Raw genomic sequence first — 13,962 nt, forward strand, 5'->3', positions numbered from 1 at the left:
TGTAAAATATTGTTGTTATTTTGTGTGTGTGTGTGTGTGTGTGTGTGTGTATTAGCTGCTAGAGATGCTTGAGATGCTTGTTGTGGTTATATTTCGAGTGACCTACGCCCCTATTTTCCCTAGAAAGTGGTTGCTTCCAAATTCGTGACAGAATGCGTCTTCGAAAAGACCCGAAAGTGCTAACAATATGAACAATGTGTGAGCTTTAAAACACTGCCATGGTGTTCTATATGCAACTCTGGGCGTTAAAGTATTAAATGCTAAATTGAGTTTAACATGGGCGCTTTTATTTTGAAGAAATCCGAATAGACTTAAACTGTATCCTAAACGGGAACTCTTGGAGACCAATGAACAATGAGACCAGGCTGGAGGTATGGCTAGATGAAACTACGTAAGCAATATTTGGTAAAGAAAAGGTGAAAAGAGAGAGAGGTGAAAATACTTTTTCAGTTATTGTGGTAGAGGATTCCACACAGCCAAACACACAGATTTGATTCCAAAGTCGGACTCGGACTGCGCACAGAGATGGATTTGCTACACTTCTTACAGTCTAATATTATATCCATAATAATGGGTGTAGTGGTTATTATTTTACTCTGGAAGAGTCGGGGAAAACAAAGAAAGTTTGATCGTTTGCCACCGGGTCCAGCACCACTTCCACTGCTCGGTAACCTGTTACGACTAGATGTGAAAGCACCGTACAAGTACTACCTGGAGGTCAGTGATTCTAATTGTATCAACTCATAGAGTGCCTAGGGTGACTTTCACCAAAATATTTACCAAAAATGCATAACTTATGATACTTCATTTTGTAGCCAAAGTATTGTAGCGAACGGCGGGGTAGAGCAGCTTGCTTTAAGCGGGTATCGAACTCGCAACCTTCCGCTTACAAACCGGCCGCGCTAGCCACAACACCAAGAGAGTTAACTCACTTGGCGGAGCTGCTAACGGGCCTTACACAGGGTCGTTACACTATCCCCTCCGTTCGGGAGAGCGTGCCCTCACGCTTCACTATACAAGTCTCTCACGTGGACACGCTTAAGGCGAGCTGCTCTGCCCCGCCGTTCGCTACAGTATTGTCGCTAGGTAAATACATAAAACACTTGGCACTCTAGGTAGTGAGTGTTTGTATTAAATTGCACTCTGTCCTGTGCCCCCCTCCACAACACTCCCTGACCCTCGAACCCCCAGGTTAACTACATTGAACTGATGTGTGTAAACGAGGTGACCCAGGAAAAATCAGTTGATGATAGCGTGTGGTGAGAGTAAAGTACATTTCGTGTTTCGAGCTAATTAATCACCTAGTGGGCTCACACACTGTTGGATAACAGATACAAAATACGAAGCTATCAGTTTTTTCCCCGTACAGCTGACATACATTAACAGTTGGAGAATGTTCTACTTCTGAAGGTCTGTACTATATGGAGCCACTCTACTCCACGACATGTTCTGATCGTCCAGTATGCGCCCTTAGGCCTTCACTGATTTCAGTTTCTTGTATACATAATAATAATAATAATAATAATAATAATAATAATAATAATAATAATAATAATAATAATAATAATAATGATAATGATAATGATGATAATAATAATAATAATAATAATTCACTAGCTGTTGTGATGGAAATCTTTCAGTGAACAACAATAAACGATGTTTGGTCTCAGTTGAGAGTTTGGCCTGCAGTTAGGAGTGTGCCAAGTCGAGCCCTGCGCGGGACTGTTTTCTTCATCCCGCTCCCGCCCGCTCTCACTGAATTTCTGACCATTACCGCCCGCGACCGCAGGGTGCTTGTTACACTCCCGCCCGCTCCCGCAGTGTGTATGTCCACTCCCGCCCGTGTCCGCAAAACTCTGAGAATTTCTGCCCGCACAATAATAGAGATGCATTGATTTTGTGTCTGTTTTGTGTCAATCCCAATGCAGCCCTCTAGTTCCAAGGTCACATGCTGTCTATTGTATGAGAGAAGGAGAAGTCGGTTTTGGTTCTTCCTCAGTCACATAATTAAAAATAACAAAGTACATTAGGTCACAACACATTTCATATAAGATAGTACAAATACATTTTTTGCCATTACACTGTATTTCAGTTATACACATCGAAAACATCCCTATTCTAGTACACTGTGAGAAAACGTGTTCTTTATTTGAAGGAGAAGACAAACTACTTCTTACTTGTAGCTATTTATTTATATGTCAGAATTCTAGGCTTGTACAAGGACCACTTTTGGCGAAGAAAATCACAGTCAGCAAGCTGTTAATCTGTAACCAACCTTCCAAAAATGGATGCATTCAAACAGTCAAACAAAGTATTTACAGTATACAAAATGATTGTGATTGGCTATTTGGTTGGGGAGGAACCATGGTTTAGACTTGTCAGCACCCTGTAAGAGATAAGATACCTACTCTGGTATGTCCTCCCTAGCCTGTCCTTCCTAGCCTGGTACTATTCCACAATAGCTCTTTGTGTAAGCGTGTGTTGCAACATCTTTCTTGATGACCTGGCTTAAAGTCAAAGTCAAAGTCAAAGTCAAAGTGGCTTTATTGTCAATTCTTCACATGTCAAGACATACAAAGGAATCGAGAGGACGTTTCTCACTCTCCCACGGTGAGACAGATAAAGTGCCCAGGCACAACAGATAACACATACTAAAAGTAAAACATTCAATAAAAATAATTTAAACAGTGCAAAAAGAGCAGTCAGTAAAGACAGTAAGTAGCAGCCAAATACTGTGTATTCTGTATAAAAAAATAATAATAATAGTGCAATAGTGCATTGTAGCAATAGAATAGTGGATTGTCCAGGGTCCGTAGTGTTTTTTTTTGGGGGGGGGGGCTGAAGGGTTGGGAGGGGGGGTGGTGGTTTCAGCTTCTTGACAGCTTGGAGGATGTGGCTGGGGGAAGTGAGGGGAGAGAATTTAGCTTCCTGACAGCTTGGGGTATGAAGCTTTTCGTGAGTCTGGTGGTGTGGGCACGGAGGCTCCTATACCTTCTTCCAGAAGGCAGGAGGCTGAACAGACTGTGTGCGGGGTGGCTTGCGTCGCTCACAATCGAGGTAGCTTTGCGGGTGAGGCGGGTGGAGTAAGTCTCTTGCAGGGAAGGGAGTGGGGCACCAATGATCTTAGCAGCTGTGTTCACAATGCGTTGCATTGTTAGCGTTAACCTCTCCATGTATTAATCCAACGTACTATGGGACTAATGCTTGATCCATCGCTCATTTATCAACAGGCCATCACATTAGTAAATTTAGCACACTGCAGTAATGTATTTTTATTATAGCAATAATAAACTGTTTTTATAAAAATAATTTCTAACAACACTCACCGGCCACTTTATTAGGTACACCTGTTCAACTGCTTGTTAACGCAAATATCTAATCAGCCAATCACATGGCAGCAACTCAATGCATTTAGGCATGTAGACATGGTCAAGACGACCTGCTGAAGTTCAAACCGAGCATCAGAATGGAGAAGAAAGGTGATTTAAGTGACTTTGAACGTGGCATGGTTGTTGGTGCCAGGCGGGCTGGTCTGAGTATTTCAGAAACTGCTGATCTACTGGGATTTTCACGCACAACCATCTCTAGGGTTTACAGAGAATGGTCAGAAAAAGAGAAAATATCCAGTGAGCGGCAGTTCTCTGGGCGAAAATGCCTTGTTGATGCCAGAGGTCAGAGGAGAATGGCCAGACTGGTTCGAGATGATAGAAAGGCAACAGTAACTCAAAGGTTGGTGGTGGTGGTGTAATGGTGTGGGGGATATTTTCTTGGCACACTTTGGGCCCCTTATTACCAATTGAGCATCGTTTAAATGCCTCAGCCTACCTAAGTATTGTTGCTGACCATGTCCATCCCTTTTTTGACCACAGTGTACCCATCTTCCGATGGCTACTTCCAGTAGGATAACGTGCTATGTCACAAAGGTCACATCATCTCAAACTGGTTTCTTGAACATGACAATGAGTTCACTGGCCTCCACAGTCACCAGATCTCAATCCAATAGAGCTCCTTTGGGATGTGGTGGAACGGGAGATTCGCATCATGGATGTGCAGCCGACAAATCTGTAGCAACTGCGTGATGCTATCATGTCAATATGGACCAAAATCTCTGAGGACCTGAGCACCTTGTTGAGTCTATGCCACAAAGAATTAAGGCAGTTCTGAAGGCAAAAGGGGGTCCAACCCGGTACTAGCAAGGTGTACCTAATAAAGTGGCCGGTGAGTGTAGATGTTTTTATTGGATATGTTTTCTTTCCTTTTCCCCCCTCAGCTCAGTAAGAAGTACGGCTCAGTCTTTACTGTTTGGCTGGGCACTACTCCTGTTGTGGTGGTGTCTGGTTATCAGAGCCTGAAGGAAGCATTTGTAAACCAAGGAGAGGAGTTCAGCGGCAGAGCCAACTATCCCATGCTCATGAGAGTCACACACGGATATGGTGGGTGAAATGAATGTTGACAGAAAGCGATACACACTATCCATTGAAAAATACTCTTTCATGTACATTAAGATGGAACACGTGGCGATTTGATCAACAATTACCTTTATTAGACATTAGGTTAATGGCTGGGTAATGCTAATTGTGGTATAACAAAAGCCACTCAACACCATTATAATGCACTTACTAAAGTACAACGTAACAACATGTTACACACCTAACACAACCTAACAGAACTGTTATGTTCTCTTTCTCTGTACCTCTGTTCCACTCGTTACACTAGGGGTGCTGGTGAGTAGTGGTCAGAGATGGAAGGACCTTCGCAGGTTCTCCTTTAGTACCTTGAAGAACTTTGGAATGGGGCGCAGAAGCATCGAGGAGAGGATCCAAGAGGAGGCCAAGAGTTTGGTGGCTGCCTTTAAAGAAAGTGGAGGTACTGTACTTTGTATTGGTCACTTGAATAGGCCTGAAATACATAGAATGTGTAATATATACTGAAACATATAAAAAAGGCTTTGTATTTAAAAGGTAGGGCCCAGAGTTTTTACTGGTTAGGTCCTGGTGTAGTCAGGATTAACTCCTGGCCCTGATGGGTATGTTTGCCCAGTCAGAGTTCATTGTTTGCCCTGTTTACTGTAAGCTCCAGTATTTTGTGAATTGAAGAAGCATGTGGAGGTAAATGGTTTCTTGCAAAGAAAAGCATGTTAAAGCCATCTTGCAGGACCTGCCTATTACTCTGGGAGTCTGGGGCCAAATTCCAGGACAGATAAGCATTCTTATTGAAAATAGTGAGGCTGAGAACTGGGACATAAACTCGGGGGACTCTGGACTTGGGTTCACCTTATTATTACTTATTTACTTATCTTCTGAAAGCTTTTCACACCAAGTTGATCTATAAAGGGTGTCATTTGTTGAAAACACGTGAAATAAAGTTTTTTGTGCACTGTGCAGACCTGAGTAAAAATAATTTTATATTCAAGTATTGCGACCCAAAATTGCGACCCAAATTGTATGAGAAAAAAAAAGAAAAAACAGCCCATAACAACTACTTAATTAACTTGAAAAGTTAATATACACATATTTGATATACAATACATTTCAAAGTGATCAGTAATAAAGGATCAAACAGTGGATCTTCAGAGTACAAGAATTGGACCTTTTAAAGTTAGAAACTATCTTTGTACTTTGTATACTCTGGATGTATTATGGTATGTAGAATAATTAGAACCACTGTCTCCCGGCAATTCAGGCCCTGCACAGGAGCCCCGGACCAACCCTCTATTCAACAGGTATGGACCTCAGCCTGCAGGGTCTTACCCTATAAGCTACTAAAAGGTCCTGTGTAGGTTGGTGTCGATTAGATTCACTCCGCTGTTAACAGTCTAAACGTCCCATAGTTCCTCCATTGACTTCCTTCACCCACTTCAGTTGTACTGAAAACTCACCCCTAAAACCGTACACAGAAGTGGGTAATCTCTATGGTTAACGACTGCTCTAATCTTACATGAGTGCCAGTTGGTGTGGTTGCGGATAAAATATTTATCGGTAAGTACAATTTACCCAAAGGAGGTAATAATGGGCTAGATATAACCATTCAGATCCTATGATGAAATATGCACAGTAATCTATAACATCTTATGTCACCAGGAGGAGGTAAAAGACTTATAATGGGATGGAATAATAAAAAATAAAAAAAAACATTAAATTCAGAAATCTGTTGCTTTAAATGCAGGATTAGATCTTTAATAATGGTTTAAAGCATTGCAGCATAGCTAAGATTATCATAATAATGGGTTTCAGACAGAGTGTTAAAATGTCGGCCGACTCGGTTCCAGAACAAGCAGTATAGATTAGTCCACTGTGTCGTCGTGGCCTTAACTCACGCTTGATGGCTATCGTAGCGGTGTCCGTAGCCTTTGGCGCCATCTCCCGGGTACCAGAGGTCCTCTTCACTCCCTTTGTTGATGCCCTCCTTTTCTTAACCGCTTGTACCAGATTATTAGGCCCGGTCTGAGTGACCTCAACCTCCATCAGTGGCGGTATAGTTCCCATACTGCGGCGTCTCTTAGGGCGTGGTGATTCCTCAAGGGTGCCTTCTCTAGCATCAGAGTCCCCTGAAGCCTCAACTCCCTGCTTCTCCCCCGTATCAGGACTCCACCTCGTGAACCTCGGGCCAATTCTGTTGTGCCTAACTGGGTAACCCTGGGAGTGGTGCTCAGGCCGGGGAAAGGCCATACTAGACTCGCCCTCGGCGACACCACTATCAGATGTATTACTCATAAATGTATGTGTGTATGTGTCTGCCATCTCTCTCCCAGACTCTGCTATCAACCCCAAAGTGCTACTGTGTAATTCCGTCTCCAACGTCATCTGCTCCATCGTCTTTGGCCACAGGTTTGAATACAACGATCCAGCGTTCCAGCTGCTCTACAAGGCTATTGATGACTACTTTGGAATTCTAAGCAGTCCTGTGGGAATGGTACAGTAACCCAAATGACTTTCTCATGTGCAGTCAGATTAATATCCATTATGGAATCATTATACAGTACTACTATTCGGGTCTATAAAAGTTGTGCTACACTGTGACACGGTCAAAACATTTGCTGCAGATTGCATGTAGCTCCACCATCAGGTTATATTTCAGCAATACATTTAATCTCATGGGTTCCTGTATAGAGGACTGTCAATAAGCGTGACCTGTTTTATATGTAGTGCCCAGTAATTATTGGAACAGTGAAACATTTTTTCTTCTTTTGGCTCTATACTCCAAAAATTTGGATTTGAAATCAAACAATTATTATGAGGTTAAAGTATAGATTCTTAGCTTTTATTTTGGGGTATTTGTGTAAATATTAGTTTCACCATTTAGAAATTTCATGTCGCCAAAAGTATTGGGACATTAATATTATGTTCAAATACATTTTAAGCAGAAAATCCATGTTCTAAATTCAGAAATAAGCAATTTTGTAAAAAAAAGGAAAAAAACATTTAGACCCAAAGTCAAAATCCTTATAATCTGAGGTATATCCTTTTGATTATATATCGTTTTGCAATGGTCAGCCCCCAAACCCCTGCCCGATCACTCCGCTCTTCCACCTCGGCTGGCCGCCTGGCACTGGTGCCTCTACGTGGTTGCATCAGCTGCGCTACTCGGTCACAGCTTTTCACTGTCCTGGCGCCCCGCTGGTGGAACGGGCTTCCCACTGCTGTCATGACTGCAGAGTCACTACCTATCTTCCGCCGTAGATTGAAGACCCATCTCTTCAGGCTACATCTTAACTGTCCCTCCTAAAGACCTCTTCATCCCCACAACCCCCCTGTACAATTTTCTCTCCTGTAAATAAATAAATTTAAACATTAAAAAAATAAATAAAGTAATTCTTCCTTCTTCTAGCATTGTGACTGCCAATAGCCCCTGGTCCTAGCATAGATTACCTTTTCTTATGATGACTGATGGATTAACCTCAATACTGGTCCCTTTCCAGTTGTACAACATGTTCCCCAATATCGTTGGATGCTTTCCGGGCAGACACCTGGAGATGTTTGCGACCTTAGAGAAGGTCAGAAGTTATATACGAGAGGAAGCAGATCGACGGCTGAAGGACCTGGACACCTCTAACCCTAATGACTACATTGACACCTTCCTGATTAAAATGTTGGAGGTAAAAAGGACCTTCATATTGGATGTTAAACCTCCACGTATTATGAGAAAATGTGTCTTGAATGTCCACCTGAATATTGTCTAGTTGGCAGTTATGCGGTGCAGTTAAGGGAGAGGCTCATATTGAGATTTGTGATACAGTGCCTTCGGAAAGTATTCAGACCCCTTCACCTTTTCCACATTTTGTTGTTATAGACTAAATTTAAAATGGATTAAATTAAGAGAATTTGCCATCAATCCATACACAATACTCCAGAATGATAAAGCGAAAACAGGTTTTTAGAGATTTCAGTAAATTTATTCAAATCGAAATACAGAAATACCTCATATATATAAGTATTTAGACCCTTTGCTATGGTACTCTTAAAATTGGCTAAAATGCAAAAAATGCATTGTGTTCCTAATGCATGATGTTACCTCTTCCAGGAGAAACATCTGCCCAAATCAGAATTCAACTATGACAACCTGCTGGCTACTGTTTGGAACCTGTTTTCTGCCGGCACAGAGACCACATCTTCAACCATAAGACAAGCCCTTCTAATGATGATAAAATACCCTCACATCCAAGGTAGCCTACCCAGGCTTCCCAAATCTGTAGTGCTCAAGATTAGGGGTCCATTTCATTTCATTTCATTTTAATCAATTCAAGAGATTAATTTGAATTTCAATTCAAGAATCCATAATTCAAAAATAGATTAATTGAATACTGTAAAAGTAAATTACACTTCTCATGTCTTGAAATGGAATTTCACTTCATCTACTGAATTGACCCTGGTTGTGATCTTGTTCAAGTTGTCTGTACAAAACCAGCAAATGTCAGTGTAACACAATACATTGAACTTTAAATGGATAGTTAACTGGCTCCCAGCTGCCACAGAGGTGTGTCTAAGATAGAAATACAGACAGTAGCTTATTCGTAGCTTATTCGGGAATGGTAAGCTCACTCCTCCCTAAAGCCCCTCCTAGTTTTCAGAACCATGTCATTACCCCCAAATACGTCACTCAGGCTAGTGATACCTAGATTTTAATCTACATAACGCATTTGGAAACCATTTTCACATGCCAACACATTCTTAAGGTGATAAGGACAACTATTTTGAGGTAAAAAATCGGTGTTCCTTTAATGCCATGAGAGAGTAACCAAACACACCACCCTCCAGTGAATCCTAATGGTATGACTTTACCTGCTTCAGAGAACGTTCACAAGGAGATAGACATGGTGATTGGCTCAAGTCGAATCCCTTCGATTGATGACAGACCTAACATGCCCTACACGGACGCTGTCATCCACGAAGTCCAGAGATTCATGGACCTCAGCCCCACTTCTGTCCCGCACAAAGTCATGAAAGACACAGTGTTCCACAACTACCTCATCCCTGAGGTGATCAGTTCTGTATTATATGTTGACAGGATAAAAAGTAATCATTTATTTTTTCCTGCCTATTGACATGTTTTAGAGCAGGTTGTGAATGCTGTCTGTCATTCATGCAGGGTACCATGGTCCTTCCTCTGCTGTCCTCTGTGCGCATTGACCCTGACCTGTTTAAAAACCCTGAGGAGTATGACCCGGAGAACTTCCTGGATGAAGACGGACGCTTTAAGAAAAATTCCGGATTCCTTGCTTTTGGATTGGGTAACATGCTACAACATTATCTTAGCTAAAGTTTAGCATTGTTTTAAATCTTCTGTCTTCAAGAACTGTATCAAACAGGTCCCAGACAAGGAAAAACTGGCATTTCGCCAAGTCAAAGATTTCTCAATGTGCTTCTCATCTTTAGCCCCTACTCTTTCAATTAAGCCTTATATTTTCATTATACAGTTATTACATCATTGATAACGGTATTATTACACACCAAAGGCTTAATGAAAGAGTAGCGGCTAAAGATGAGAGACCCACTGAGGAAACTGTAACTGGGCGAAATGCCAGTGTTTCTTGGTTGGGCTCACCGCTTATTGGGATCTATCTCCCCTCTCTTGGCTCCCAGGGAAGCGGGTGTGTCTGGGAGAGGCTCTGGCCAGGATGGAACTCTTCCTCCTCTTCACCGCCCTCCTCCAGCGCTTCGTCTTCAGTGGCACTAAGCCTCTAGAAGAGATCGATATCAACCCCTCCTGCAGCAGTTTTGGCCGCTTGCCAGCCGTCTACAACTGCTACATCACACTGAGGGCCGAGAAGTGACCACCTCATAGGCTGAGCATGAAGGCTTGTTCATAGGGGGTTGTTTACCATACAGTAACTTACCAACTCTCTTTTTAACCCTAACCCTAACTAAAGAGGGGTAATGAGCTGCATATTAATACCTGACTATGATCCTCAGGTATAATCCTTTTAAATTCTTAATAAGGTTGATATTACAACAACAAAAAATTCCGGTCTGCATTAATGGCTTGACTTGTTTAATGATTCGATTTTAAGAATGACGCTTAGAAATGTTGGTCACTGCACCTGTACACTACCCGGCATTGTTACACTAAAGACCTGGAAACATGGTCTTACTTAAACAAATGTATTTGTTGTAAGTTGCTGTGGATAAAGGTGTCTGTTAAATGCCATAAATGTAAAATGTAAATGCAACACATCTTTGTAATATCATGTACATGTATATGCCCTTGTATGCCATTTGATGAGGCATACTTATACTACTACTACAATATTTCTACTTTGTCATATTCATGGTGAACCTGTTTTGCCTTGAGTGTGGAGGGTATGTTATTTATTTGAGGAAAACACTCCAAACTTGAGTTCTTTTGGTCAGTCACAATCTAGCATACTACATATTCTGTAATCAAGAAACCAAAGGTAATTCAGAGCTCATTTTATGCCAAGTTGACAGAAATCATATGCACAGAGAGAAATACTCTCCACACGACTCAGGGCAGAGAAAAATTCAAAGATCTCCTCTGTCGGCAGCCTTTTTATCCCCCAAATCACCTGTTGTTCCCAACTTTTCACCTCTCAATCTTTAAACCAGATGTAACCTTTCGTCTCTCCATATACTCAGAAGATGTAACCTTTCACCTCTACATATGCTCAGGAATGTGTTATTGCAATAACAGTAGCCAGAAAAAGTAAACATGAGTCTCAAGTCAAAAATTCACTATACATATGTATGAAGGTCAAATGATCAGTATCCAATATATTATTAATTGAAAGTATGAATATAGCATTAATAATCAGTTGATCAATTATCCCAATCTTCCACATATTTTATGAAGATGTATCAAGAAAACTGATTATTGAGGTTGTCACCTGGAGCTATGGCCAAATATCGATGTACCGTCAATTGAATTCTTACACCAAGATGTTATAATATGCTGAATTTGATAATTATCGTAAGGCACTTTCTGACGTAAATGTAATACTAATAGATGTAAAAAACAAATTAATGTCACGCTCAGGGAATTAGCTTTGAGAAATGATTGAATCTTGTTGTCAGGAGTTTCTCCAGGGGCTGTTTGATCAATAACTATGATCTACACTCAGGAAATACACTGTCTGATATTTCCTCATGATAGACCGTCTCCAGCAAGACTTCAGTGGTGTCAGACATGGTACACACAGTGCTCTTCCTAGGCGAAGTACAACAGTGGTTGTACCTGTTGGGCCTTGGGCGTATCAGGACTGGCTGGGGGGGATCAGGGTGATTGAGGATACCGAAGAGATTGGACCTGCCAGTCCTCGTACAGTCGAGGGTACCAATAGTGATTGGCCGTGTTGGATCAAGGGATTAAGGGTGTTCAAGTTGAGGGAGCCTGTGTATCCAGTAACCCAGAGGTGGTCAACTGAAGTGGGTAATAAGTGGATTACGGGGATAAGAGGTGTTTATGCGTGTTGTTTGTGCTTAGTGTGTGTTTTATGTGAGCACTCGTGTGTTTTGTGAATGTTGATTGAAATAGGGGAGGGATTGTAATTCTAATTTGTCTTGGATAATCACCTTTAACTGTAATTCTAATTCTAATTTTGTAATTAAAAAAAGAAAACATTGAATTAAAGCTGAGAATCACTACTTTAACCTCATATGTATTGTTTGATTTCAAATCCAAACTGTTTGAGTAAAGAGCTAAAAGAAGACATAATGCTTCCTCTTTCCAATACTTATGGAGGGCAATGTAGTTTCATCCCTGAGAAATAAGCAAAATGATTGTACCCAAATTGGCCATTTTAATTTTATGGGATTCTTATAAGATTGAATACAATTCAAACCCCAAATCTGATTTGGACCAAAGTCTTACCTGATAATAAGGGCACAATGATTTCAAAACAATGGTCAAAAATCACCCATGAACCCTCCAAACCCCTACTTTAGAAGATTGTATTGGCCAGTATAGAATATCAGTTCTCTATGGCTGACGTATTTTGAAGCTGTGGCTTGGAGTTTTGCTTCTTTTTACTATGTCATGTATTTCTGGTTAATCTGCAGGTTGCCCTGTCCAAAGGTATAAGTATTGAAGTTGTGTGTCTAATGTGCTATTATACAGTGTGATGATGTCCACTAGATGGCACTGTAATGGTTATTCTGTGAAAATAGTGCAAACAAATCTGACTGTTCTCAGTGTTAATTCACTACTTCACCTTCAAATGATAATGATTTATATAGAGTGAAGAGTTAAAGTGAGAATAGTTTATTTATGTCACTCTTCAATACAACATCTGAAAGAAAATGGGGCTACCAAGGGGACAATGGTTGCAGGTGTCACCATTCCCTTGGTGTTTCTCTACACCAGGGGTGCCCACACTTTTTGTGGTAAGTTTTTGGCTTCTTACTTGGTCCAGCTCCCCCACTCATTTTTATATCCCTTCTTGAGTATATATAAATTGGAAGGCTAACTAGGTCACTTAGCTCGCTGGAGTTTTGCAGTAGGTAGCGCGTTTAACCGCGAATGCATGGTGACACGTGACCCGTAGAAGAGAAGCGATCTCAGACTGGCCGCATTGTACGTCAATCAAGTGGCGCACTCACACTGGCTCAATTGCCTCGTACCGTGCTGAAGCACAAATGTCCGTCGTATGTGACGCGATCGACCCGCACTACTCTCGCGATCGACCGGTCGATCGTAATCGACGTATTGGGCACCCCTGGGGTAAAGTGTTAATGTTAATGTATTTCATGCACCCTTAAGTCACTAACTTATTTCATGTGACGGAGCGCCTCGGCTGGGTCGGCCAGAGGCACCAGTAGGGACACTCCGTATGTAAACAAGAGTTAACAAGATGCAAAACTCATAAAACTCACTGGTACTTTCCATCCTCATCATGAGCTGGTGTTAACATGGACAGGTTGTTCAGTTTGGGTCGACACTTAGTAGGATGGTATCAGCCCCGTCTTTCCGTCAGAGTTCAATACGAGAAACTAGGCTGCCCTCAGGCGGTGGGAAAGTGTACATGCATGGTCTCCGAACAGAATCACACTGTGTCTCATTAGTATTTCCTTGTATCCTTCTCAAAATGCTTACCCCAACCTCTCTCTCGTGTCAGCCTCCCATCGCCTGACATCTCACATTCCTCTCCTCTCTCTTCCTCGCCCTTCATCCCTCACCTCCCCCTCTCCCATCCGACCTGACTCGTCCAACCTCGGCCTCACCCAGAAACGGACTGGCCATCTGGAGCACGGTCGATCTGTGGGCCGTGGGCCGTGGGCCGGTGGCCGATCTGTGGGCTGCGGCACCGGTGAGCGACGCGAGCGACTCCCCGTCGGCTGAAAGTCCAGGGCCGTTTTGTTTTCCCAGTCCGTCCCTGCCCTCACCCCACACCCTTGCCACTGCCCTCACCCCACACCCCTGCCCCTGGCCTCACCCCACACCCATGCCCCTGCTTGGGGCTCCAGCACGTATTCGCCAACCGAACCGGGGACACATTTTGCTCTAAGTGGA

At 42.2% G+C, this 13,962-nt stretch overlaps 1 protein-coding gene across 1 annotated transcript; it reads left to right on the forward strand.

Annotated features, from left to right (window-relative positions):
- Window positions 1–461: 461 nt before the first annotated feature.
- LOC310811928 (cytochrome P450 2M1-like) lies at window positions 462–12,104 on the forward strand. The gene is made up of 9 exons (XM_083680277.1): window positions 462–717; window positions 4,271–4,433; window positions 4,717–4,866; window positions 6,752–6,912; window positions 7,919–8,095; window positions 8,521–8,662; window positions 9,288–9,475; window positions 9,586–9,727; window positions 10,080–12,104. The coding sequence occupies exons 1-9, from the start codon at window positions 526–528 to the stop codon at window positions 10,268–10,270; spliced, it is 1,506 nt and encodes a 501-aa protein (XP_083536403.1). The 5' UTR covers window positions 462–525; the 3' UTR covers window positions 10,271–12,104.
- Window positions 12,105–13,962: the final 1,858 nt, after the last annotated feature.

This window comes from Argentina silus, assembly GCF_951799395.1.
Source record: "Argentina silus genome assembly, chromosome: 11".
Classification (NCBI taxonomy): Eukaryota; Metazoa; Chordata; class Actinopteri; order Argentiniformes; family Argentinidae; genus Argentina; species Argentina silus.